Genomic DNA, 27,899 nt, shown 5'->3' on the forward strand with positions numbered 1-27,899 from the left:
CTTGGTTGGAACATTTAATCCATTTACATTTAAGGTAATTATCAATATCTATGTTCTTATTGACATTTTGTTAATTGTTTTGGATTTGTTTTTGCAGGTCTTTTTTCTCCCCTTCCTCATTTGTTCTCTTCTCTTACGATTTGATGACTAATTTTAGTGCTGTGTTTGGATTCCTTTTCCTTTTTCTGTGTGTATCTACTGTAGATTTTCGGTTTGTAGTTACCATGAGGTTTTGATATAGCAGTCTATACATATACAAGGTTGTTTTCAGTTGGTGGTCTTTTAATTTCAAACGCATTTCCAATATCCTGCATTTGTACTCTCCTCACAATTGCTGGTTTTGATATCATATTTGCGTAGATGATTTCCTACCTTTACTATATGTTTGCCTTTACCAGTGAGCTTTTCCATTCATAATTTTCTTATTTCTATGTGTGGCCTTTTCTTTTCCACGTAGAGAAGTTCCTTTACCATTTGTTGTAAAGCTGGTTTGGTGGTGCTGAATTCTTTTAGCTTTTGCTTGTCTGTAAAGCTTTTGATTTCTCTGTTGAAGCTGAACAAGAGCCTTGCTGGGTAGAGTATTCTTGGTTATAGGTTTTTCCCTTTCATCATTTTAAGTATATCATGCCACTCCCTCTGACCTGCAGAGTTTCTGCTGAAAAATCAGCTGATAACCTTATGGATATTCCCTTGTATGTTATTTGTTGCTTTTCCCTTGTGGCTTTTAATATTTTCTTTCTGTCTTTATTTTTTGTCAATTTGATTACTATGTGTCTTGGTGTGTTCCTCCTTGGATTATCCTGCCTGGGAGTCTCTGCATTTCCTGGACTTGGGTGACTGTTTCCTTTCCCATGCTAGGGAAGTTTTTGGCTGTTATCTCTTCAAATATTTTCTCAGGTCCTTTCTCTCTCTCCTCCTCCTCCTTCTGGGACCCCTATAATGCAAATGTTGGTGTGTTTAATGTTGTCCCAGAGGTCTCTTAGACTGTCCTCATTTCTTTTCATTCTTTTTTCTTTGTTCTGTTCCATGGCAGTGATTTCCACCATGCTGTCTTTCAGTTCACTTATTCATTCTTCTGCCTCATTTATTCTGCTATTGATTCCTTCTAGTGTATTTTTCACTTCAGTTATTGAATTGTTCATCTCTGTTTGTTCTTTAGATCTTCTAGCTCTTTGTTAAACATTTTTTGTATCTTCTCAGTCTGTGCTTCCATTCTTTATCCAAGATCTTGGATCATCTTTACCATCATTACTCTGAATTCTTTTTCGGGTATATTGCCTATCTCCACTTCATTTAGTTGTTCTTCTATGATTTCATCTTGTTCCTTCATCTGGGACATATTTCTGTGCCATCTCATTTTGTCTGGCTTTCTGTGATTGCGGTTTCTGTTCCGCAGGCTGCAGGGTTATAATTCTTGCTTCTGCTGTCTTCCCCCTGGTGAATAAGACTGGTCCAAGAGGCTTGTGCAGGCTTCCTGGTGGGAGGGACTGGTGCCTGCCCACTGGTGGGTGGAGCTGTGTCTTGTCCCTCTGGTTGGCAGGGCCGTGTTAAGACGTGTGATTAGTGGGAAGCTGTGGGCTCAGGAGGACTTTAGGCAGCCTGTCTGCTGATGGGTGGGGCTGTTTTCCAGCCCTGTTTGTTCTTTAGCCTGAGGTGTCCCAGCACTGGAGCCTGAAGGCTGTTGGGTGGTCTTAGTGAGAAAATGGTGGCCTCTAGGAGGGCTCACGCCAATGAGTACTCCCCAGAACTACTGCCACCAGTGTCTCTGTCCCTGAAGTGAGCCACAGCCACCCCCCTGCCTCCACAGGAGACCCTCCAATACTGGCAGGTAGTTTTGGCCCAGGATCCTATGAGGTCACTGCTTTTTCCCCTGGGTTCTGGTGTGCATGAGCCCTTGTGTGCACCCTCCAAGAGTGGAGTTTTCTGTTTCCCCCAGTCCTGTGGAATTCCTGTGATCAAACTCCACTGGTCTTCAAAGCCAGATGCTCTGAGGGCTCCTCCTCCCGATGCCAGACCCCCAGGCTGGGGAGCCTGATGTGGGCTCAGAACTTTCTCTCCTGTGGGAGAACCTCTTTGATATAATTATATTCCAGCTTGTGGGTCATCCACCCAGCAGGTATGGAATTTGATCTTATTGCAATTGCACCCCTCCTACCATCTCAAAGTGGCTCATTCTTTGTCTTTGGACGTACAATATCTTTTTTGGTAGGTTCCAGTGTTTTTGTTGTTGTTATTGTTGATAGTTGTTCAGCAGTTAGTTATGATTTTGTTTTTTGTGAGAGAAGGTGAGTTCATATCCTTCTACTCTGCCATCTTGGCAAAACTTCATGTGGTTTGTATTTTATACTGAGGATTGGCATACCCCTTTAGTGCAAGTTGACCTGCAAGAGTATCTTGGTGGGAGACCATTTTTACATCCCCAGAAATTGAAACAGGGCAAAGAGTAATGAGAATAAAATTGTTATAAGGAGATTTGAGCCATGACTCTACAGTTATAGTCTTAAGAGGTTGTATTTGTTATGTTTTGCTTTAAGCCAAAATTTAATAGTTTAAAACAATCTTTTATTTAGTTCATGATTCTCTGGGTTGGCTGGGCACTTCTTCCAATCTGACCTGGCTCTGCTTATCTCTCCTCACCTCATCATGATGTTATGGTGGGTCAGCTGGCAGTGGTTGGCAGGCAGTTGACCTGAGTGCCTCCATTTGGTTTCTCATCCTCCAGCAGACTGGCTTGGACTCATTTCCACGGTGGTCTCAGAGTTCCAAATTCAACAAGAGAGCAGACTTCAGTAAACAAGATCTTTTCAAGCCTCAGCTTGTGTTATACTTGTTAATGTCCCATTGGCCAAAACAAGTCAAATGGCCAACCCAGATTCAAGATCATGGAGAAATAAACCTTGCCTTTTGTGTGAGGACCTGCAGAATCAGTTTTCAATGGTGTGAATACAGAGAAGGGAAGAATTTGGCAATTTTGACAGTCTACCATAGGGAGATCATAGAAATTCTTTTAATGGAGATTTTGAAAACAAAAGAGACTATTATTTTTCTGAATATTTTCAATGTCAACTTGCTTAGAGTGTATTTTTGTTGCCAGCAGTAGCCAGTATAGAGATTAGGGACACAAATTCCTAATATAGGGACACAAATCCTTGAATCTAGGAAACTTAATGAATCCCAGTAGAAAAATATAAAAGAAATCTACCTACACACATCATGGTGAAACTGCAGATCACCAAAAACAACCAAAAAAACCCTTAAAAGTAGCCAGAGATAAGAGACAGATCATCTGCATATGAGTGGTAAATAAGCTGACAGCTGAAGTTTTAGTCACAACAAGGAAATCTGAAACCAGTGGAATAATACCTTTATGTACTGAAAGAAGTAACTGTAAATTTAGGATTATGTATTCAGCAAAACTATCTTTCAAGAACAAAGGCAAACCCACAGCTTAAATCATACTTAAATAGCCTTCTCATTTGAAAAATCTAAAATTTCTATGAATTTCTTTTACAACCCTTTTAAAGTGGACTACTGTACTGACATGAAATGAAGGAATCTGTAGAGGTAAAAAATAAAAATAAAAGCAGATACCCTGGTGTGACTGCTAATGCCAGATTTAATCTTCATGGTTTCTGCTAAACCTTGAAGACCTTGAGCTTTTACCTTGATAGCTATATGGATCATGGAGAACAGGAGTCAAAGCCTAGAGCCTGATCAAAGTAGGATTCTAACAGTAGACCTCTGAGTAAAGTCGAGGTTTCCCCCTACAAAAACTTCCTCTCAGTGTATAGATGGATGAGAAGTAAAGTGGAGAAGGAAACAGCACTGAAACTTGCCTGTACCAACTTGGGCACTGGGTAGAAGAGAATAAAACTTGTATCAAAATGTCTACCCAGGGCTTCCCTGGTGGTGCAGCGGTTGAGAGTCCGCCTGCTGATGCAGGGGACACGATTTCGTGCCCTGGTCCGGGAGGATCCCACATGCCGCGGAGCGGCTGGGCCCGTGAGCCATGGCTGCTAAGCCTGCACGTCTGGAGCCTGTGCTCCGCAACGGGAGAGGCCACAACAGTAGGAGGCCCACGTACCGCAAAAAAAAAAAAATCTACCCATAATCCACCCTGTATATGGATTCACATTCTATTTTCATGCTATATATTTGGCATTAAAAAAAAAGTGAAACAATTTAAAAGAAAGTGGTCCCACGCTTCGCAAATGCCAGAAGAAAAGGATAATCCTCTTTAGAGGAACACAGCTTTATTCCTGACCTCAAAGAATTACTACAGATAAAATTATTAGCAAAACGAATAACTCACAGTCAAAAATGTACAAATCATAATGGGGGAGAGCCAGCAGAAACGATGGAAAGTAGACAGGGAACCTCAAAGACTTTATAGACTGGAATTTTCTGACATTATATAATAACTACATTCAATATGTTTAAACAAGTAAGACAAGCCAGAAGAAAATGAGCAAAACCCCACACATTTAAACAAATAACACAGCATATGTGAAAAAGAAACAACATAAACATTTTTTTAATTTAATTTTTTATTTTATATTTGAGTATAGCTGATTTACAATATTGTGTTAGTTTCAGGTGCACAGTAAAGTGATTCAGTTATACATATACATATATCCATTCTCTTTCAGATTCTTTTGCCATATAGGTTATTGCAGAATGTTGAGTAGAGTTCCCTGTGCTATACAGTAGGTCCTTGTTGGTTATCTATTTTATATATAGTAGTGTGTGTATGTTAATCCCAAGCTCCTAATTTATCCCCGCCCCACGTTTCCCCTTTGATAACCATAAATTTGTTTTTGAAGTCTGTGAGTCTGTTTCTGTTTTATAAATAAGTTCATTTGTATCTTTTTTTTTTTTTTTTACTTTTTAGAGTGTGTACAGCTTTTTTGGTTTTCTCTGCATTCTGTTACCCTGTGAGATGGAAAGGGAGAAAGTGAATGAACACCACATCTATGCAGGATTTGACCACCCCATGAAGCAGGTAGCTTAGTGCACAGGTTGTTTGATATGAACCTGACCATAAAGAAAGGCAATAGAGAAATAACAAAGTTCTTTGTTATTTTGAAACAATGTACATTTTAGAGATAAAAATGTATAATAATTGAAATTAAAAACTCAGCATATGGATTAAATAGCACATCAGACGTTGCTGAAGAGATAATTAATAAACTGTAAGATTTAGCAGAGAGGTATATACATATAGCTCAGAAATATAAGAAAGTGATACAAATAAAAGAGAACTTTATACATGGAGAATATAGTGAGAAGGTTTGACATATATCTAATCAGAGTTCTAGAGATGTATAATAGAGAACATGAGTAAGAAGACAATATTTGAAGAGATAACATCTGTGAATTATGTAGAACTGTTGAGAGACACAAATCCTTGAATCTAGGAAACTTAATGAATCCCAGTAGAAAAATATAAAAGAAATCTACCTACACACATCATGGTGAAACTGCAGATCACCAAAAACAACCAAAAAAACCCGTCTTAAAAAGTAGCCAGAGATAAGAGACAGATCATCTGCATATGAGTGGTAAATAAGCTGACAGCTGAAGTTTTAGTCACAACAAGGAAATCTGAAACCAGTGGAATAATACCTTTATGTACTGAAAGAAGTAACTGTAAATTTAGGATTATGTATTCAGCAAAACTATCTTTCAAGAACAAAGGCAAACCCACAGCTTAAATCATACTTAATGCTGCAAGACTGCTTCCCTTGTGAGATCAAAAATAAGAAAAGAATGTCTGCTCTTACTGCTTCTATTTAACATTATACTGCAGGTTCATGCTAGGTCAATTAGGCAAGAAAATGAAATAGAAGTCACCCAGATTGAAAAAGAAGTAAGACTGTCTCTATTTGCACATGACATGATCTTGTATATAACAAATCTTAAGGAATGTGCTAAAAAAGACTATTAGAACTAGCAAATAAGTTCATCAGATTTCAAGGTACAAGATCAATATACCAAAATCAATTGTATTTCTATACACTTGCAATGAATAATCTGAAAATAAAATTGAGAAAACAGTTCCATTTACAATAGCATCAAAAATAAAATGCATATGAATTTAACAAGAGATTTTCGGCCCTGAACCAAGACGGCGGAGTAGAAGGACGTGCTCTCACTCCCTCTTGCGAGAACAGCAGAATCACAACTAGCTGCTGGACAATCATCGACAGGAAGACACCGGAACTCACCAAAAAAGATAACCCCACATCCAAAGACAAAGAGGCAGCCACAGTGAGACGGTAGGGGGGGCGCAATCACAGTAAAGTCACATCCTGTAACTGCTGGGTGGGTGACTCAGAGACTGGAGAACACTTATACCACAGAAGTCCACCCACTGGAGTGAAGGTTCTGAGCCCCACATCAGCCTTCCCAACCTGGGGGTCCAGCAATGGGAGGAGGAATTCCTAGAGAATCAGACTTTGAAGGCTAGTGGGATTTGATTGCAGGACTTCGACAGGACTGGGGGAAACAGAGACTCCACTCTTGGAGGGCACACACAAAGTAGTGTGCATATTGGGACCTAGGGGAAGGAGCAGTGACCCCAGGGGAGACTGAACCAGACCTACCTGCTAGTGTTGGAGGGTCTCCTGCAGAGGCAGGGGGTGGCTGTGTCTCACCGTGGGGACAAGGACACTGGCAGCAGAAGTTCTGGGAAGTACTTCTTGGTGTGAGCCCTCCCAGAGTCTGCCATTAGCCCCACCAAAGAGCCCAGGTAGGCTCCAGTGTTGGGTTCCCCTGGGCCAAACAACCAACAGGGAGGGAACCCAGACCCACCCATGAGCAGTCAAGTGGATTAAACTTTTACTGAGCTCTACCAACCAAGGCAACAGTCAGCTCTACCCACCACCAGTCCCTCCCATCAGGAAACTTGCACAAGCCTCTTAGATAGCCACGTCGACCAGAGAGCACACAGCAGAAGCAAGAGGAACTACAATCCTGCAGCCTGTGGAATAAAAACCACATTCACAGAAAGATAGACAAGATGAAAAGGCAGAGGGCTATGTACCAGATGAAGGAACAAGATAAAACCCCAGAAAAACAACTAAATGAAGTGGAGATAGGCAACCTTCCAGAAAAAGAATTCAGAATAACGATAGTGAAGATGATCCAGGACCTCAGAAAAAGAATGGAGGCAAAGATGGAGAAGATGCAAGAAATGTTTTACAAAGACTTAGAAGAATTACAGAACAAACAAACAGAGATGAACAATACAATAACTGAAATGAAAACTACGCTAGAAGGAATCAATAGCAGAATAACTGAGGCAGAAGAACGGATAAGTGACCTGGAAGACAGAATGGTGGAATTCACTGCTGTGGAACAGAATAAAGAAAAAAGAATAAAAAGAAATGTAGACATCCTAAGAGACCTCTGGGACAACATTAAATGCAACAACATTTGCATTATAGGGGTCCCAGAAGGAGAAGAGAGAGAGAAAGGACCCAAGAAAATACTTGAAGAGATTATAGTCGAAAACTTCCCTAGCATGGGAAAGGAAATAGCCACCCAAGTCCAGGAAGCGCAGAGTCCCATACAGGATAAACCCAAGGAGAAACACGCCAAGATACATAGTAATCAAATTGGCAAAAATTAAAGACAAAGAAAAAATATTGAAAGCAGCAAGGGAAAAACAACAAATAACATACGAGGGAACTCCCATAAGGTTAACAGCTTATTTCTCAGCAGAAACTCTACAAGCCAGGAGAGAGTGGCATGATATACTTAAAGGGATTAAAGGGAAGAACCTACAACCAAGATCACTCTACCCGGCAAGGATCTCATTCAGATTCGATAGAGAAATCAAAAGCTTTTCAGACAAACAAAAGCTAAGAGAATTCACCACCAAACCAGCTCTACAACAAATGCTAAAGGAACTTCTCTAATTGGGAAACACAAGAGAAGAAAAGGACCTACAAAAACAAACCCAAAACAATTAAGAAAATGGTCATAGGAACATACATATTGATAATTACCTTAAACGTGAATGGATTAAATGCTCCAACCAAAAGACACAGGCTTGCTGAATGGGTACAAAAACAAGACCCGTCTATATGCTGTCTACAAGACACCCACTTCAGACCTAGGGACACATACAGACTGAAAGTGAGGGGATGGAAAAAAATATTCCATGTCAGTGGAAATCAAAAGAAAGCTGGAGTAGCTGTACTCATATCAGATAAAATAGACTTTCAAATAAAGACTGTTACAAGAGACAAGGAAGGACACTACATAATGATCAAGGGATCAATCCAAGAAGAAGATATAACAATTATAAATATATATGCACCCAACATAGGAGCACCTCAATACATAAGGCAACTGCTAACAGCTATAAAAGAGGAAATCGACAGTAACACAATAATCGTGGGGGACCTTAACACCTCATGTCAATGGACAGATTATCCAAAATGAAAATAAATAAGGAAACAGAAGCTTTAAATGACACAATAGACCAGATAGATTTAATTGATATTTGTAGGACGTTCCATCCAAAAACAGCAAATTACACTTTCTTCTCAAGTGTGCACGGAACATTCTCCAGGATAGATCACATCTTGGGTCACAAATCAAGCCTCAGTAAATTTAAGAAAATTGAAATCATGTCAAGCATCTTTTCTGACCACAATGCTATGAGATTATAAATAAATTACAGGAAAAAAAACATAAAAAACACAAACACGTGGAGGCTGAACAATACCTTACTAAATAACCAAGAGATCACTGAAGAAATCAAAGAGGATATCAAAAAATACCTAGAGACAAATGACAATGAGAATACGACAATCCAAAACCTATGGGATGCAGCAAAAGCAGTTCTAAAAGGGAAGTTTATAGCTATACAAGCCTACCTCAAGAAACAAGAAAAATCTCAAATAAACAATCTAACCTTACACCTAAAGGAACTAGAGAAAGAAGAACAAACAAAACCCAAAGTTAGCAGAAGGAAAGAAGTCATAAATATCCGAGCAGAAATAAATGAAATAGAAACAAAGAAAACAATAGCAAAGATCAAAAAAACTAAAAGCTGGTTCTTTGAGAAGATAAAATTGATAAACCCTTAGCCATATTCATCAAGAAAAAGAGGGAGAGGACTCAAATCAATAAAATTAGAAATGAAAAAGGAGAAGTTACAACAGACACGGCAGAAATACATAGCATCCTAAGAGACTACTACAAGCAACTCTATGCCAATAAAATGGACAACATGGAAGGAATGGACAAATTCTTAGAAAGGTATAACCTTCCAAGACTGAACCAGGAAGAAATGGAAAATATGAACAGACCAATCACAAGTAATGAAATTGAAACTGTGATTTAAAATCTTCCAACAAATACAAGTCCAGGACCAGGTGGCTTCACAGGTGAATTCTATCAAACATTTAGAGAAGAGCTAACACCCATCCGTCTCAAACTCTTCCAAAAAATTGCAGAGGAAGGAACACTCCCAAACTCATTCTATGAGGCCACCATCACCCTGATACCAAAACCAGAAAAAGATACTACAAAAAAAAAAGAAAATTACAGACCAATATCACTGATGAATATAGATGCAAATATCCTCAACAAAATACTAGCAAACAGAATCCAACAACACATTAAAAGGATCATACACCATGATCAAGTGGGATTTATCCCAAGGATGCAAGGATTCTTCAGTATACGCAAATCAATGTGATACACCATATTAACAAACTGAAGAATAAAAACCATATGATCATCTCAATAGATGCAGAGAAAGCTTTCGACAAAATTCAACACCCATTTATGATAAAAACTCTCCAGAAAGTGGGCATAGAGGAAACCTACCTCAATATAATAAAGGCAATATACGACAGACCCACAGTAAACATCCTTCTCAATGGTGAAAAACTGAAAGCATTTCCTCTAAGATCAGGAACAAGACAAGGATGTCCACTCTCACCACTCTTATTCAGCATAGCTTTGGAAGCCCTAGCCATAGCAATCAGAGAAGAAAAAGAAATAAAAGGAAAACAAATTGGAAAAGAAGAAGTAAAGCTGTCACTGTTTGCAGAGGACGTGATACTATACATAGAGAATCCTAAAACTGCCACCAGAAAACTACTAGAGCTAATCAATGAATTTGGTAAAGTTGCAGGATACAAAATTAATGCACAGAAATCTCTTGCATTCCTATACACTAATGATGAAAAATCTGAAAGAGAAATCAAGGAAACACTCCCATTTACCACTGCAACAAAAAGAATAAAATACCTAGGAATAAACCTACCTAGGGAGACAAAAGACCTGTATGCAGAAAACTATAAGACACTGATGAAAGAAATTAAAGACGATATGAACAGATGGAGAGATATAACATGTTCTTGGATTGGAAGAATCAATATTGTGAAAATGACTATACTACCCAAAGCAATCTACAGATTCAATGCAATTCCTATGAAATTACCAACGGCGTTTCTTAAGGAACTAGAACACAAAATCTTTAAATTTGTATGGAGACACAAAAGATCCCGAATAGCCAAAGCAGTCTTGAGGGAAAAAAATGGAGCTGGAGGAATCAGACTCCCTGACTTCAGAGTATACTGTAAAGCTACAGTAATCAAGACAATATGGTACTGGCACAAAAACAGAAACATAGATCAATGGAACAAGATAGAAAGCCCAGAGATAAACCCACGCACCTATGGTCAACTAATCTATGACAAAGGAAACAAGGATATACAATGGAGAAAAGACAGTCTGTTCATTAAATGGTGCTGGGAAAACTGGACAGCTACATGTAAAAGAATAAAATTAGAACACTCCCTAACACCATACACAAAAATAAACTCAAAATGGATTAGAGACCTAAATTTAAGAATGGATACTATAAAACTCTTAGAGGAAAACATAGGAAGAGCACTCTTTGACATAAATCACAGCAAGATCATTTTTGATCCACCTCCTAGAGTAATGGAAATAAAAACAGAAATAAACAAATTGGACATAATGAAACTTAAAAGCTTATGCACAGCAAAAGTATTTATTGGAAAGGAAACCATAAACAAGACATAAGGACAAACCATAAACAAAGGAAAGGAAACCATAAACAAGACAAAAAGACAACCCTCAGAATGGGAGAAAATATTTTGCAAATGAATCAACGGACAAAGAATTAATCTCCAAAATATATAAACACCTCATGCAGCTCAATATTAAAAAAACAACCCAATCAAAAAATGGGCAGAAGACCTAAATAGACATTTCTCCAAGGAAGACATACAGATGGCCAAGAAGCACGTGAAAAGCTGCTCAACATCACAGATTATTAAAGAAATGCAAATCAAAACTACAATGAGGTACCACCTCACACCAGTTAGAATGGGCGTCATCAGAAAATCTACAAACAACAAATGCTGGAGAGGGTGTGGAGAAAAGGGAACCCTCTTGCCCTGTTGGTTAGAATATAAATTGATACAGCCACTATGGAGAACAGTATGGAGGTTCCTTAAAAAACTAAAAATTACCATATGATCCAGCAATCCCACTACTGGGCATATACCCAGAGAAAACCATAATTCAAAAGACACATGCACCACAATGTTCATTGCAGCACTATTTACAATAGCCAGGTCATGGAAGCAACCTAAACGCCCATCGACAGACAAATGGATAAAGAAGATGTGGTACATATGTACAATGGAATATCACTCAGCCACAAAAAGGAACGAAATTGGGTCATTTGTTGAGACGTGGATGAATCTAGAGACTGTCATACAGAGTGAAGTAAGTCAGAGAAAAATATCGTATATTAATGCATATATGTGGAAACTAGAAAAATGGTACAGATGAACCGGTTTGCAGGGCAGAATTTGAGACACAGATGTAGAGAAGAAATGTATGGACACCAAGGGGGGAAAGCGGCAGGAGGGTGGGGGTGGGGGTGAGATGAATTCAGCGATTGGGATTGACATGTATACACTGATGTGTATAAAATTGATGACTAATAAGAACCTGCTGTATTAAAAAATAAATTAAGTAAAAAAAAATTTTTAAAAACCAAAAGAAACAAACAAAAAACAACGACAACAACAAAAAGAGAAACAGCACATCACCAGCACCCCAGAAACTTACTTTGCATGTCCCACCAGTCACTGCCCCCCATCAAAAGTATCCACTGTCCTGCTTCTAACATCATAAATAAGTTTTGCCTGTTGTAAACATCATATAAGTAGAATCAGTGTGGGTACTCTTTTACATCTGGCTTCCTGTGCTAACATTTTGTTTGTGAGAGTCAGTCTCGTTGTTTCATGCATTTATGGTTTGTTCATCCTCATTGCTATATGTTCCATTGTGTGATTATATTATACCACCATGAATTTATTCTTCTTACTGTTGATGAGCATTTGAGTTGTGTCCAGCATTACATATAATGTGGCTATAGACATTCTTTTATGTGTCATCTGGTCAACATGTATATGATTTCTCTTGTCCATATACCTAGGAGGGGTGATATGTTCTCTTAAATAATAAAGATCTGGAAGTGCTTTGAGAGCTACATTGAAAAACAAGAAGAAGAATTTAACAAAAGTGTAAAGTTTATACTTTGAAAACTACAAAATATTAAAGACTAAGTAAATGGAAAGATATACCATGCTCATGGATCAGAAGCCTTAACATTGTTATGATGGCAGTATTCTTTAGATCAATCTACAAACTTAGTGCTATCTTAGCTCAGGCTGCCATAACAAAATAACATAGATTGGATGGCTTAAACAACAGTAGTGTATTTTCTCACAGTTCTGGAGGCTGGAAGTCCAAGATTAAGGTGCCTTCATATTGGGTTATGGAGAGCTTCCTTCCTGGCTTGCAGACAGCTTCCCTCTCACTGTGTCCTCACATATCGCAGAGAGAGAGAAAGAGAGGGAGAACGAGAATGAGCAAGTTTGCTGGTGTCTCTTCTAATGAGGTCACTAATCCCATAATGAAGGTCCCATCCTTATGACCTCATCTAAACCTGATTATCTCCTAAAGACCACCTATCTAAGTACCATCACATTAGGGCTTGGGGCTTCAACATATGAATTTGGGGGAGGACACTATTCAGTTCATAACACATGTAATTGCTATAAAAATCCCCACTTGCTTCTCTGTAGAAATTGGCAGACTGATTCTAAAATGCATATGGAATTGAAAAGAACATAAAATAGCCAAAGCAATCTTGAAAAAGAAGAACAAGGTTGGAAGACTCAAACTTCCCACTTTCAAAACTTACTACAAAGCTACAATAAACAAAACAATGTGGTTCAAGGATAGACATATAGATCAATAGAGTCAAAATGAGAGTGCAAAAATAAACCCTTATATTTATGGTCAGTTGAATGTCATAGAGGCAGCCAAAATAATTCAATAGGGAAAGAACAGTCTTCAACAAATGATGCTAGGAAAACTGAACATATATATGTGAAAAAAAATTTGCATTCTTCTTCACATCATACAAAAAAATTAACTCAAAATAAGTCAAAAACCTAAACATAAGAGCTAAAACTATAAAATTTTTAAGAGAAAATATAGGAGTAAATCTTTGTGACCTTAAGTTAGGCAAAGCCTTCTTGGACATGACACCCAAAGCACAAACAACTAAGGAAAAATAGATAAATTGAACATCATCAAAATTAAAAACTTTTTTGCTTCAAAACATACCATGAAGAATGTGAAAGGCAACACACAGAATGGGAGATAAAATTTGCAAATCATATATCTGATAAAGGGCTTGTATCTAGACTATATAAAGAATACTTACAACTTAATAATAAAAAAGACAACCCAATTTCAAAATGGGCAAAGGATATGAATAGACATTTCTATGAAGAAGTTATATAAATGTCCAATAAGCACATGAAGAAATGCTCAACATCATTAGCCATCAATGAAATGCAAATAAAACCACAATGAGATAAACTTCACACCCACTCAGTTGGCTATAATCAAAAACAGATAATACAGGTGTTGGCAAGAATGTGGAAGAATTGGAACCCTCATGCCTTGCTGGTGGGACTGTAAAATGTGTAGGTGCTTTGGAAAACAATCTTGCAGTTCCTCTAGGGGTAAACATAGAGTTACCATATAACCCCAACAATTCCAAATTCCACTGCTAGACTTACACTCAAGTAACGTATGTTCACACAAAAACTTGTACACAAATGTTCATAGCAATATTATTCATAAAGTCAAAAGTTTGAAACAATTCAAATATCCATCAGCCAGTGAATGGATAAGTACAGTGTGGTATATCCATACAGTGGAATATTATTCAGCGGTAGAAAAGAGATACTGATACATGCTCCATGTGGATAAACCTTGAAAACACAAATGGTCCATAAGCAGGTAATAACATTCTCAATTTCATTAATAATCAGGGAAATTAAATTTAAAATCACAATAGAACATCCTTTCACCTGTACCATGTTAACTAAATATAAAAAGTTAGGTGTTACCTGGTATCTGTGATAATATAGCTCAGTGAGAACTGCTGGTGGGAATGTAAATGGGAAAAACTTATTGGAAAACAGTGAGACATCACCTCACAAATACAAGAATGTTCAAGGCAGCATTTCCATAAAGGAAAAAAAAAACACACAAGCAGCTTGGATGTCCTTCAGCAGTGGAATAGATCAATTGTGATATAGTCAGACAACGAAATACAGCACAGCAGTGAAAATGAATGACCCACAACTACATGCATCAACATGGATGAATCTCAAAAACATAATACTGAGAGAATGAAGCAGTAAATTACACAGAAGAGTAGATGCAGTATGATTCCATCCATATAAAGTTCAAAAACAGGCAAAACTAAACAATATATTGTTTGTAGATACCTCAAAGGTAGTAAAACTGTAAAGAAAAGCAAGAGAATGATAAACACAATTTGGGGCGTGGTGTGGGAAGCAGGGCGCTCTTAGGGAGATGGGAACAGGCTTCCGAGCTGCTGGTGATGTTCTGTTTCATAAACTCGGTAGTGAGTAGCTGGGAGCATGTTTTATTCTTCTTCTTTACACTGTACATATATATTTACTACATCTTCTGTATGTATAATATATTTCACAATTTAAATGTTTAAAATAATGAGATCACCCTCGGGGGCCCTTCTAACACTTTGATTTTGAAATTCCATAAAACTGACTCATTTGAAAAGTTGAAAATCAACAGAATTATATGACAGAATCCTAGACTCTCAGATCTGGATGTGTCCTCAGTTACCACATAGCCCCCTCATTTTACGAATGAGGTAACTGAGCTCCAGAGGGGTGAGGTCACTTTTTCAAAGTCACACAGCACCTGAGTGCTAGAATGGGAATATGGAGGAAGGTCCAGTGACCCTCAAAACAGTACATTTTCCACTGAAACACAGTAGGGCTGTGTGCACGTCCTATTCTAGGCCTTATGTTTACAGTGAGCATTCTGTGTTTTCTGAAAGCAGTTCTGAGTTCCCATATTCTGTCCCATTGTCAGGCTGTATAATCTTTCTTTTAATTAATAGACTATATTTTTCTGATTCACAGAATAATGACTGCCCTGGATGTATTAATTCCACATCACTTCCATACTACAGACCCTCTCCATGGCCTTTCCTGTTATTTGAATGCAGAGCTCTGCTCAGCCTCAAATACATCTGTCGTGCTGGTCCAGCTTTCCTTCCACCCCGTGTTCCCCACTGTATTTCCAGGAACCCCTGGGATTCTTATCAACCTTTACATCCTTTCTACCTTCCTCCTTCAGCTCCTTGGGGGAAATGAAGGAACTGATTGTTCCAAGTTTTCGTATGGCCTCCTGGTTTTCTCCACTGGGAGAGGTGGCTCTGGAAGTGGAGTTGGCAGGGGACACAAAGGAGAGAAAAGAAGGGAAAAAACAGGAGCTGTTTCCAATGAGGTTGTAGGCCATGCCTGACTAATTCCACAGCCATGAAGTCAATTGATCTGCCACCTGCACACCCCAGCACAGCCTGTTCTCTGGCCTTGCCTGCCTTCCAGACCAGGCATTGTTTGCTGTGATGAGATTTCATGAAGCCTGATGAAAGTTGGACCCTTCCCCACCTACCACCACCACCAGCACCACTTCTACTCATAAGCCCTGCCTCTCTGCAAGGGGTGGTCCCCAGTGGCTGCCAGCTCTACCTCACGTGGAATTTTAAATGTTTAGGCTTATAGTCAGCCCTACCTTCTCCTAGACTCACAGGATGTCAGTGTCAGAAGAAAAGCTCAGGTCATTTCTTGTCCAGTTTCTGCTCTTTACACAGAAGTGAACAGAGGCCCCAGACAACAGAGGACCAAGTTCAGTGTCACCCAGAGAGTTAGATAGCCCAGGTGGTCTGACTCCCAGAGCAGAGTCTCTCATGGTCCTAGACCGTTTCCCCTGGTGCTGTGACATTTGGAGCCGCCCTCCTCCCTCACCTTGGCCCTTGGAGCCTACCTCTGGCCTGCAGAGTGAACAAACACTTGCAAAATACCTCTGACATTCACCTAGAAGTCCCTCCTACTTTTAACCTGGCTGCTTTTGCAAAACGTTCCCTATTAAAGATAAGAGAGTATTTACTGGGGTGATTTCACCCAGTTCAGGCCAGGTCCTCGCACTTACAGGCTTGGAAAACATCTTGTTGGTTTCCCCACCGTGGATCACGCTTGGTAAAGTTGAGTCATGCTAACCACATCTTTGGGAAACGGACGTATAAAACCCGAGTGCCTGTTTATTAACATAAACAAGAGCTGTAACTCTCCATTGTGCTAGTTCATGTTGCCCTGATCAGCTGCTTGTCTCACGAAGGCAAAACCTATGTAGAAAGTCAGACTCAGAACAAGGGGAGCTGGTCTCGGGATTTGAATGAGCTCTCAAGTGGCCTTCCTTTGATTGCTGACCAGCCCCTTCCTGGCTGACCCATCCTTGCTTTAGCTGGATCAATAAACTCAGCCGTTCTGGTGGCCCTGAGAGTCATTCAGTCTCTTGGAAGAAACTTAGCCTCTTCCTGCTCTTCCCATTATGTGTTCATTTCGTAACTTAACTCTCAGAGGGAAACCTCATTTCCCACGTTTCTAAGTCTTTTGGGGGAGGGGAGTCCCACATGATTCAGTTGTTCAGACACCTATAATTATACCCACCTGCTTTTCTATTATCTGCCCTATATTACTTCATATTGTCCACAAGGATATCCCAAAAGACTTTATAAAGTACCTTATGAAATCATGTTGCCTCTCTGTTCAGAAGTGATCAGTGCAATTGATCATTTCTGCAGCTGGGTGAGAGGGAATCATTATAATCTTCTCTCTACTGTTGTATATGTCCGAGATTTTTCAAAATAATTTAAGATTTTAAAAACTAGGGGAAAAACCATCCGTGGCTTCCTAGTTTCCCACAAAGCCTAAACGTCTTAAACTGGACTTGGCCCCTCTTCCTCCAACTGGCCTGGCAATATTTTCGTGTAATATTGCCTTCCACTCCCTAAAAACACCACCCTTACCCTAGCCGCATCTCCACACAAATACTGCCTGTAGTTTCCTGCCTTTGTGCTTTAGCTCATTCCATTCCTTCACTTCAACTTAGATGCTACCTCCTCCAGAAAGCCTTCATTGATTCCTCCCACTCACAGCACTTGCTACCTACACCAGCCCATGGCCTGTCCCCACTGATGTATGTTCTATGTGGTCTTCCCTCTGCATCCATTGTTAGCTCTTTGGATTTCAAGGATTGTGTTTTATCATTCCTGCCTGGGAACAGATCTACCTTTTATGGCTATGGTGAAGCTGGATTATAATCTTCAAATCATACATCCCATTGCCATCCTAACTGGTCTTCACCCAGCACAGACTCATGCACGTAGGAAATGCCCAGGGCATTTTTAACTGAATGATTCTTTCATCAAACTCATGATACCACCAGCTGCGTTGCATTGCGTGCGTTACATGGCTTTAAACTTTTCCTCCATGTTTTGAGAGGATTGTATAGCATGGGTGGTCTCAGCATGCATCAGGATCAGCTGGGGAGTGTGCTAAAATGCAGATGCCTGGGCTCCAACCCGAGGGAGTCTGATTCAGGTCCAGGCAGCTGCAGCTCAAGAAGCCCGCCAGGTGATTCTGATGCAAGTGGTCTTCGGGCCATCCTTTAAGGAGCCCTGGCCCCAAAGGCCCATGAGGTCCCGTGCATCACCATTCTCTGGCCAGTTACGACTGAGTCAGACAGCAGCCTTGTCCCCAGCGAGAACCTCATGCTTGCAGACCCTCCCTGGACTCACCTGCCTTTGTTTCCCGCCTTGTTTCCCCAAGTGTGTGGCTGTGGCCTGGCTCAGTCAGGCTTCTTCTTCAAGAACCAGGAGTACATCTGCACCCAGGACTATCAGCAGCTCTACGGCACCCGCTGTGACAGCTGCCGGGACTTCATCACGGGCGAGGTCATCTCCGCGCTGGGCCGCACCTACCACCCCAGGTGCTTCGTGTGCAGCTTGTGCAGGTGAGCAGCAGGCCAGCGGGGGCGGGACCCTCTGCCCGGGATCCTGCAGCAGGGAAGAAATGGCCTTTCCCAGGCAGACCCGGGGCTTACTCGGCTTTTTGCTGGACACTTGCATCCTCTAATCTCAGGGGAGGAAGGACCTGACAGGCTAGTGGTTTTCAAACATTTAGCAGCTGAATCCTGTTTGTCAAACGTGATCTAGTATAAAACACTGGTTTGTCCCGAGACAAAGGCAGCGTAAGGATCTGAGCCCCAACACTCAGCCTCCCACTTCCCATCAAAAGGCCCTGAAGGAATCACTGAGGGCCCTGGCCTCTCAAAACTCAGTTTGGAATCCATGAATCTGGCTCAGGCTCTCACACCCTCAGCCACATACGGTACTGGAATATCTATTTATAGCCTTCCTCCATGACCCTGGCAGGTGACCCCACCTCTGTAAGCCTCTGCTTCATTGGTGAATTGACATCAAAGCCAGTCCAACTTCATTGGGTTTCCATGAAGATAAATGAGATGGTACATGCAGAGAGACCTTATCTCAATGACTGGTACCAAATTGTGTCTACTTTTATTCTCTTCATTATCATAATGATCATTATCTAGCCTCTCAAGACCTCTGATAGGTGATGGAAAGCTCACCCCTTCCCTCCTCCCCACCCTCAGCATACCTGTCACTTGTTAACTTAGCAAAGGTACATTAAGGGCCCAGTGTATGCTAAGCACCATATTAAGGAGATGAAAAAATAAAGAAACCTCAACGCTGCCCACAGATATGTTAAAATTTAATGGACTGCTCTGATTAAGTCATAAGTAAAGCACAATTGGAGTATATTATGCATTTTTAATTGGGAAAGTCATTTATAGATTAATTATTCTCCTCGTATAATAACCACCTCTTTGTTACCAGTTAGAGTAACTAACCAATTAGAGTTTCTGATTGAGACTAAGGACACAGTGCATAAGAAAATATTATCACCCAGTGGAATTCATTCATTCATTCATTCATCCAACCCTTAAGACCTGGAATCCCAGAACCATTGGAAGTTTGCACAGTAGGGTCCGTATGGTCTAAAGTGGAGGTTTTGTGAAGCCCCATGGAGAATAGGTGCCTTCCCAAGGTCATGCCGGGTCCTTTTACCATGAATCAGTGCCTGGGCTGTGATGAGAACACAGCTCCCCTCCCTCCCTGGCACTCCCTCCATTGTTCATGTTGCTAATGTAAGGGCAGTGGAGCCACTGCAGGCTTACGGGGGCATAAACTCAGAGTCCGTATTAACAGGCATCCCAATCCACACAAGCGAGAGCTGCTGTGTGATGGGATCAGCTGTACTGAGGGTTCTATGCACTTTATATTTAGTTAGGGAGGCAGGACACGACGAGCTTGAGCCCCTGAGCTGTAGAACTCGCAAATGCAGGCGAGCAGAGGAAGAGGTTCTTTGAGGATGTCTAAACTTCCTGTGGAGTGAAAGAAGGAAATTTTGGCAAGTTGGGGAGTTGAATGAGTTCTTCCTGACATACAGGGGATAGGTCAATTTGGGAGGGAAGAAGTCCTTCCAGGAAGAGGAAGTACCTCTGAGACATTTTTAGCCTCTTCATTATAGAAGAGAAATGTAAGCCCAAATAAGTGTCACGGTTTTCCCAGTGTTTAAAAATCATGTAAATGGCCCAACTGGGTCTCCAGTTCTGGTCCTGGCCCTAACTGAGTGGTTTAGCCTGGCCCCGTGAACAGCACTTGAATGTGCCTGGTGCTCTATGTGTGCAGTGTGTGCTACCAAAGGTCTTCAAGCACATGTGTTGTCAAGTCACCTATAGACGCGGAACCCTCTGGAGAGATGGTGTTGAATTTCTCCTTCATCCCTCTTGCAGGAAGCCTTTCCCCATTGGAGACAAGGTGACCTTCAGCGGGAAGGAATGTTTGTGTCAGACATGCTCCCAGTCCATGACGAGCAGTAAGCCCATCAAGATCCGTGGACCAAGCCGTGAGTCCTCCCCACGGGGCACGTCGCCGTCCACGAGTGCCATCTCCCAGGGCTCTCCTTTCCCAGCTTCGCTAACTGCTTCCGCAGCCTGGAGGGAAGTGGGGGAGGTTCCCACCCTGGAGGACTCCTGAAGCATGACCCAGTTGGCACACAGCCCAGACTCACAAACTTCCCAAAGCACAAACTCAGGGAAAACCGGCTGCCCAACTGTGAACAGAGATGGCCTGTGCCATGTGTTGGCCACTTGGGTGGTTCTCCTGGGATGAGCAGGGCTCCTTATCTCCCCTCTGGTCCACACTCCCAAGGGCATCGCAACAGAGCTGATCAAGTGTTTTCCACCAGTGGCTGTCAGTTTTTACAAACTCCACTAAAGAAGAATATGCAGACATATCTTAGCAAAAGAGGGAATATGAGAGAAGGCCACAAGGGCTGTGCTAGTGCCCCTTGGGGTGTGTTCCGTGGACCGTGACATCAGCTTCACTGCAGGACTGATAAAAATACAGATTTCTGGGCCCACTCTTGACTTCTAGGAATGGGACCTAGAAATCTACAATCTTAATAAGCTTCTTGGGTGATTCATTTGCTGCTCCTAAGACTGAGAACTACTGTCTAGGGATGAGGGGGACACTTCGCAGGCCATCGTAAAGGTCACGTTCTATCACCAAAACATAGATGGGGAGTTGGGGGGAACTGAGGATCAATAGTGCCTCGGAACAGTCATTCTGATTTGTGGAATGTCCATTCCATTCAAACGTGTCTAGCTATAAGATATCCAAATCACTGTTCCAAGATGCCCTTGTCAGGCCACTGACTGCATGTGCTCACACACACACGGACACAGCCCCCTGGGTCTCAGTAAGCCAAGCTAAGCGCCGGCATTCTTTCATGTTACGTGACACTCTCACTGGCCTTGTCGTCAGAATCAATGAAAGCCCATTAGCGTCTTGTGCGGCATCACTGTGTGGTATGGGGGCTGCTGGCCACGGCACCAGCAGAGTCAGCATGCTGAGGCTGTGTCTGGCTGAGGAGGGCGAGCACAGAATACCCCAAGTCAGCAGGGCTGAGCTCCCGGGGGCTCCATTAGCATGGGGGCCAGTGGGGAGGCTCCCTCCCTTGCCCTTCCGTTCTTTCAGTTGAATCAGATCTGCTCCCAGACTTTCCGTCAGTATCTTCGGTGGGGCTCAAGAAAAATTTGCCGCTCTGATCAGGTTTCCATCTTGAGGTGGCTGAGTGCACACACTGTTATCCTTCATAACTCCTTGAAAGCATCATCCAAAATGACAGCAAGGCTGGGATGCAGGACCACAGTGCCATGGCTGATGCTGCCAAGGCGCCCAGACACCAGTGGGACCACGTGTGAGTTCACAGAGGGAAGCCGGCTGGAGTCAGGAGGCTGCCATCCTTCTGTGTGAATGCACAGCCATCATGTAGCCTCCCTGTGGCTCAGTTTACCCAACTTTGTGGAAAGCAAGTGTATCAGTATTCGGGAATCAAACCAACATACGTCATAGTGTGTAAAATGCTCTCTAAATATAAATGAGGGATTTTGTTGGCTTGGAGGTTTAGTCTAGGAAACATCCCAAAGGAGAACTGAGAATAAGATTCCTGAATCTGCTATTACTTCACTATTACTTCACTCAGTGTTGCGTGTACTGCGTGCCTTGGGGAATCTCAGACAGGTGGGAGATTTCCTCGGCTAAGTGCGGGAGCCCTGCATGGGAGCATGTCCACAAGAAGAGGCTGTGTCCACCATAATTCTGCAGATCAGGAGGTGAAGAAGGTGAGGAAGAGTGAGTATAGAAGAGCAAGTGAGCACGTGGGCCGTCTCCGGGGGGATGCCTAGGATCATGGCTCATCTTGTTACTCATGAAGTCTAGACATCACTGTGTGGATCTACAGGGCATATGTTTCATAGAAATGTTTTATCCCTAAAGGTGGTCATTATCCATGCTGTAAACGCAAGGCAGCCACCTGACTTGAGGGGAAGTTGGAAGGTCTGCTTAGTTCCCCCAAGGTTGGAGGGAACTAAAACAAGATTCAAGAGAGTGCTAAGGGGAAGAACATATCATGGAGAAGGAAAATGAAAGCAGGAAAACTTGCTGTATTCTTGAAGCTACAGGAGTGTGAAGTTTCATCCCTGGAATGTAAAGACATTCTGGAAAAGCAGGAGCAGTATCTACTCAAAAGAGATCAAGAAGAATACTTAGGAACTGTCAAGAGAAAAGAATTGTATTACTTATCACAGGCGGAAGAAGTGTTTCCTCACGGATCTCACCAAGAAGAATCAGGAGCAGAAGTAGCATGGCCACCATAAGTACCACCACCACCACCATCTTCACAATCACCCCCACCATCATTACAAGCACCACTATCACCAACACCACCATCACCACTGCTAACATTGATTGACGGTGACTATTGCCAGGCACCGCACAGACCTCACTGAGAAGAATCAGCAGCAGTAGCACCACCACCATCACCACCAAAACCACCACCATCACTATTGCTAACATTGATTGGCCATTACTGTTGTCAGGCACTGCACTAAGTTTTCTATATATAACATCTCATTTAATCATTATAATAACTCTACGAGAGAGATAAGAGTAATGGTTTTTAGATGAGAAAACTAAGACTCAGACAGCATAAATGACTTGCCCAAAGTCACTCAGATAATGATAATATAACTGGAATGTGAGCCCAGGCAGTCTGGCTTTGGAGCCTATTTCCTTAACACCCTATACCAGAGACATGACTCGCTAATAGGAAGGGTCCTGTCTCCCTGGATTAGTTGCCTAAAACGAGGTGGGGAGCTTGCTATGACTCACAAACCCACTTATTTTTGCTGATCTAAGTGGAATGAATGACACAGTCAAAAAAAACTAAAAATAGTTGTCTGGGGTCTTTAGAGTCTCCAGTAAACTGAGGGATTTAGGAGGAACAAGTGGTGGAATCATACTTTCTGCCAGCTGAAGGTTGTAATTTTGGAATAAAGAGGAACGTAGGAGGAATGGAGTGGACAGCTGGGTCTGCAGAATCCAACTTGGGACAGGGTGTGGTTTTCCTGACCCTGCTTGTTACACCAGACCCGGGCTCCCGGATGGGGTGTTTGAGCCTCCACTGCGTGGCCAAGAGTGAAAGTTGAGAGAAGAGGGAGGAAAAGGTCCTGATAAATATGAAGCCTGTAGAGTGGAGGATGAGCAGTGTAACATGAAAAGAAAAAGCATGTGGAGCAGGTAAGCCAGAATTCTCAGGAGGAATCAGCAGGCCTTCCTACATCAGGAATATTGCTTCTGACCTCATATCAGAGATTGGATAATGCACAGAGTATGAGTTAAAAACATGAGAATAGGGCTTCCCTGGTGGCGCAGTGGTTGAGAGTCCGCCTGCCGATGCAGGGGACATGGGTTCATGCCCCAGTCCGGGAGGATCCCACATGCCGCGGAGCGGCTGGGCCCGTGAGCCGTGGCCGCTGAGCCTGCGCGTCCGGAGCCTGTGCTCCGCAACGGGAGAGGCTGCAACAGTGAGAGGACCGCATACCGAAAAGAAAAAGGGGGGGGGCGGTGAGCTGCTCACCCCTGGAAGCTATGACACAGAGGAAGGTGCCCACGCCTGTTGAGAATGCTGTAGCTTCCTGCATTGCGTGGGACTTTGGCCAAATGCTCTGTGAACTCTGAGCCCCTGTGGAATCATTTAACCCTATCAGTGAGGCCCACAGAGACACAAGGTCAGCATTTGTGGCCTAGAAAGCTGGACCAGACGCCTGAGCCCTTGGGTTTTACTGTTCGGAGCATGAGCAAGTCACTTCAGAGGCCATCTGCCTATAAAAGAGGAGGGGGTACCTGACGTCTCTAAACTATGGCATTCTGAAGACTGTGATGATCAGGATAGGGTGGGGGTAGACTTATCCCAGGAGAAAAGAAATCCTAAAACTATTCTCCCAGCCCCCATTTGAAGGCCTGGGACTTGAAGCATTTTGCAATGGGAGACCCTCCTGCCCACAGCTTGCACTAAGAGACGTTAGAAAGGCGCTGTGTGGCCAAGAGGCGCGGACTGTGGGAGCTGCTTCATACACACACTTCATCAGGGCCCAGACCCTCCCCACAGCCTGCTGGGCACACCCACTTCTTAGACACATGGACATCTCATCTCCTCTCCCAGGACAGGCTCCCAGCTGGATGTGAGAGCTTCAGCCAGCCTCTCCCAACTTGATAGCCGTCTCTTTTCTCACCACTGCTCCCAAGTATGCACTTGCTTTGGTGCCAGGAGGCAGGCTTGTCCTCTGGTAAACTTTGCACCATGACCCTTTCCTCCTCCAGAGTGGGACATCCGGTCGGCTAGGCCTGGATTTCCCGCTTCTCCCAAGTATCTTGGACACTGCCTCTATTTCCTGCCCCTCCGCAGACACTGATTGAGCAACAGGCAGACTCTGGGGCCCCCTACATTCAATATTGGCTCCAGTGCACAGTCCAGGGTGAGGGGAATGGAGAGCAAGGGCACCTTTCTGCTCTGGAACGATCTCATCAGACTCTTTAATCCTTGCTACTTGGGGAGGCAAACGTTTGGTATATAATCATGTTGGGGAGGAGGTGTGTGTGGTAAGTTCTGTCCTTTGCCTGAGTGCTGTGAGGCCTGCTCATTCACGCTCATTCAGCAAATCTGTTTGAGTTCTTAACTATGTGCTGAGCACGGTGCTAGGCAAGAAAATAGATTTAACCACAAAACACACAAATCACCAACAGGGCCCTTGCCGTTGAGGAAAACTACTGTGCTTGGAGATCTTGATAAAATTCAGTAGGTAAGCGACAAGGGCTTAATTTCCAAAATATATAAACAGTTCATACAGCTCAACATCAGAAAAACAATCCAATTGAAAAATGGTCAGAAGACCTAAATAGATGTTTCTCCAAAGAACACATACAGAGGGACAACAGGCACATGAAAAGATGCTTAAAATCACTAATTATTAGAGAAATGCAAATCAAAACTGCAAAAAAATGAGGTGTGACCTCACAGCAGTCCGAATGGCCATCATCAGAAAGTCCACAAACAATAAATGCTGGAGAGGGTGTGGAGAGAAGGGAACCTCTTGCACTGTTGGTGGGAATGTATATCGGTGCAGGCACTATGGAAAACAGTATAGAGGTTCCTCAGAAAACTAAAAATAGAGCTATCATATGATCCAGCAATCCCAGTCCTTGGCATATATCTGGAGAAAACTCTAATTCAAAAAGATACATGCACCCCAATGCTCATTGCAGCAGTATTAACAATAGCCAAGATGTGGAAGCAACCTAAATGTCCATCAGTAGATGAATGGATAAAGAAGATGTGGTACATATATATATATATATATACATACATACATACATACATACATACAATGGAATTTACTCAGCCATAAAAAAATGAAATAATGCTATTTGCAGCAACATGGATGGACATGGAGATTATCATAGTAAGTGAAGTAAATCAGGCAGAGAAAGAAAAATACCATATGATATCACTTATATGTGGAACCTAGAAAAATGATACAAATGAACTTATTTATAAAACAGAAACAGACTCACAGACGTAGAAAAGCTTATGGTTAACAAAGGGGAAAGAGGGGGATAAATGAGGAGTTTGGGATTAACAGGTACACACTACTATACATAAAATAGATAAGCAACAAGGACCTACTGTATAGCACAGGGAACTATATTTAGTATCTTGTAACAACCTATAATGGAGAAGAACCTGAAAAAGATATATATATACATAATATATATACATATATATGTAACTGAATCACTTTGCTGTACACCTGAAACTAACACAACATTGTAAATCAAGCATACTTCAATAAAAATAAAATAATTAAAAATAAATAAAAATTCAGTCAATCTGGGTGGGGCCCACATTGCTGCACATTTCTGAGCTCCCAGGTGACACTGATACTGCAGGTCCCTGGGTCACAGAGACTTGGATGAGCTTAGTTAGCAACTCGAGAGCAGAAGCAGTGCAGGGTCCATTCTGGATGAACAGTTGTCAGGATGACCAGCAGGGAACTTTCTGGAGGAACCCTGGGAGGTCTTTCTTTCTCCCTCACACCAAGACCACTTGTCAAGAGGCCAGGGCTCCGCTGGACATTCCCTCACCTGTCAGAGTCTCGACAGGTGCCAGTGCCAGGGTGGGAGCAGTTGTGGAAAAGCTGGCATTCCAGGAGGGGTTTCCTTGACTCAGGTGTGCGATGATGGCAGGGCTCTAGGGGCCCAGGATGCTTTGCTCAGCACATCCTCTTGTCTTTGCAGACTGCGCTGGGTGCAAGGAGGAGATCAAGCACGGCCAGTCACTCCTGGCTCTGGACAAGCAGTGGCACGTCAGCTGCTTCAAATGCCAGACCTGCAGCATCATCCTCACCGGGGAGTACATCAGCAAGTGGGTTTCTCCCCCTCCCCGCCCCGCCCGCCTGGCCTCTGCATGCTCCCAGACCTGGCTGCACATGACCCTTGCCTGAGTCCCCAGCAGCATCTTCCTCCGTTTCCATCCAGCTATCACACTCTGGCTGCAAACAGCACCCCACACACCTTGGGCCCTCACGCGGTGCTTCCTCTGCCTCAGATACTCTTCTCTGCTCTGCACGTGCTTGCTCCTCCCTTCTGGTCTCGGGTCCCACACCCTCTCCTCAGAGTTGACCTCATTCTGCCCTATTCTCTTCCTTCATACGGGCCAACACCATTTGCAATTGTATATTTATCCATGTTAACTTTTTAGTAAGGTTAATAATACTAGCTACCATTTATTGAGCTTTTATTGTGGACAAGGAATGTACTAACTGCTGTGCACGAATTATCACGTTAAGTCCCATGACTACCCCCATGAGATATGTATCCCCATTTGAAAAGCTGTAGAAACTGTCTCAGGCAGTAAGTAATTTGCTCCAATGATTATATTTAGTGTCTGTTCTCACTAGGGCGGTAAGAGATGATGGACACACAGCTGTCAGGGAAGATGGCCCAGCCTACACACTGAGCACTAGACAAGCCCCCTTGTGCTAGGCCCTTGTGACCACGTTTACATACTCAAGTACCTAAAAAGAATTAGGGCCACAGACCCTCACAGCTTTGACACTTTATGCTCCAGACACTTCTCAGGTATCGCCTCTGGCCCGATGCTAGGACACAGTGAGCGTGTAAATTTGTAGCATGCATGGTTTCTGCTATCAAAAAATAAGAGAGAGAAGCTATATACATAAGAAACTGTGCCTCCAGGGGATACGTGATTGAGAGCTCAAGAGAAGTTCTGTTCTTTAAGACCTTTCCAATCATAAGTGACAGAAAACCCAACTCAAACTCCCTTAAAAAGCAAAAATGGGAGTTTACTGACTCACAGAAATGGGAAGGCCAGCGCCATTCTGGCTTCTGGCATGGATGAATCCAAGGG

General features: G+C 42.5%; 1 protein-coding gene across 3 annotated transcripts in view; it reads left to right on the forward strand.

The window, feature by feature from the left end:
• Positions 1-27,899, forward strand: part of ABLIM3 (actin binding LIM protein family member 3) — a 103,783-nt gene that overhangs the window by 12,832 nt on the left and 63,052 nt on the right. For 2 of the 3 annotated variants that reach the window (XM_029216075.1, XM_029216078.1), the window contains exons 3-5: positions 18,315-18,498; positions 20,362-20,474; positions 26,768-26,894. In XM_029216075.1, coding sequence (XP_029071908.1) covers positions 20,435-20,474; positions 26,768-26,894 — 167 coding nt within the window. In that variant the 5' untranslated portion in view covers positions 18,315-18,498; positions 20,362-20,434. Of the gene's footprint in view, positions 1-18,314; positions 18,499-20,361; positions 20,475-26,767; positions 26,895-27,899 lie in introns of those variants that run through there. The other variant, XM_029216077.1, reaches the window with a different exon arrangement.

Source organism: Monodon monoceros, unplaced genomic scaffold, assembly GCF_005190385.1.
Source record: "Monodon monoceros isolate NGI ecotype Baffin Bay Population unplaced genomic scaffold, NGI_Narwhal_1 Super_Scaffold_12, whole genome shotgun sequence".
NCBI lineage: Eukaryota > Metazoa > Chordata > Mammalia > Artiodactyla > Monodontidae > Monodon > Monodon monoceros.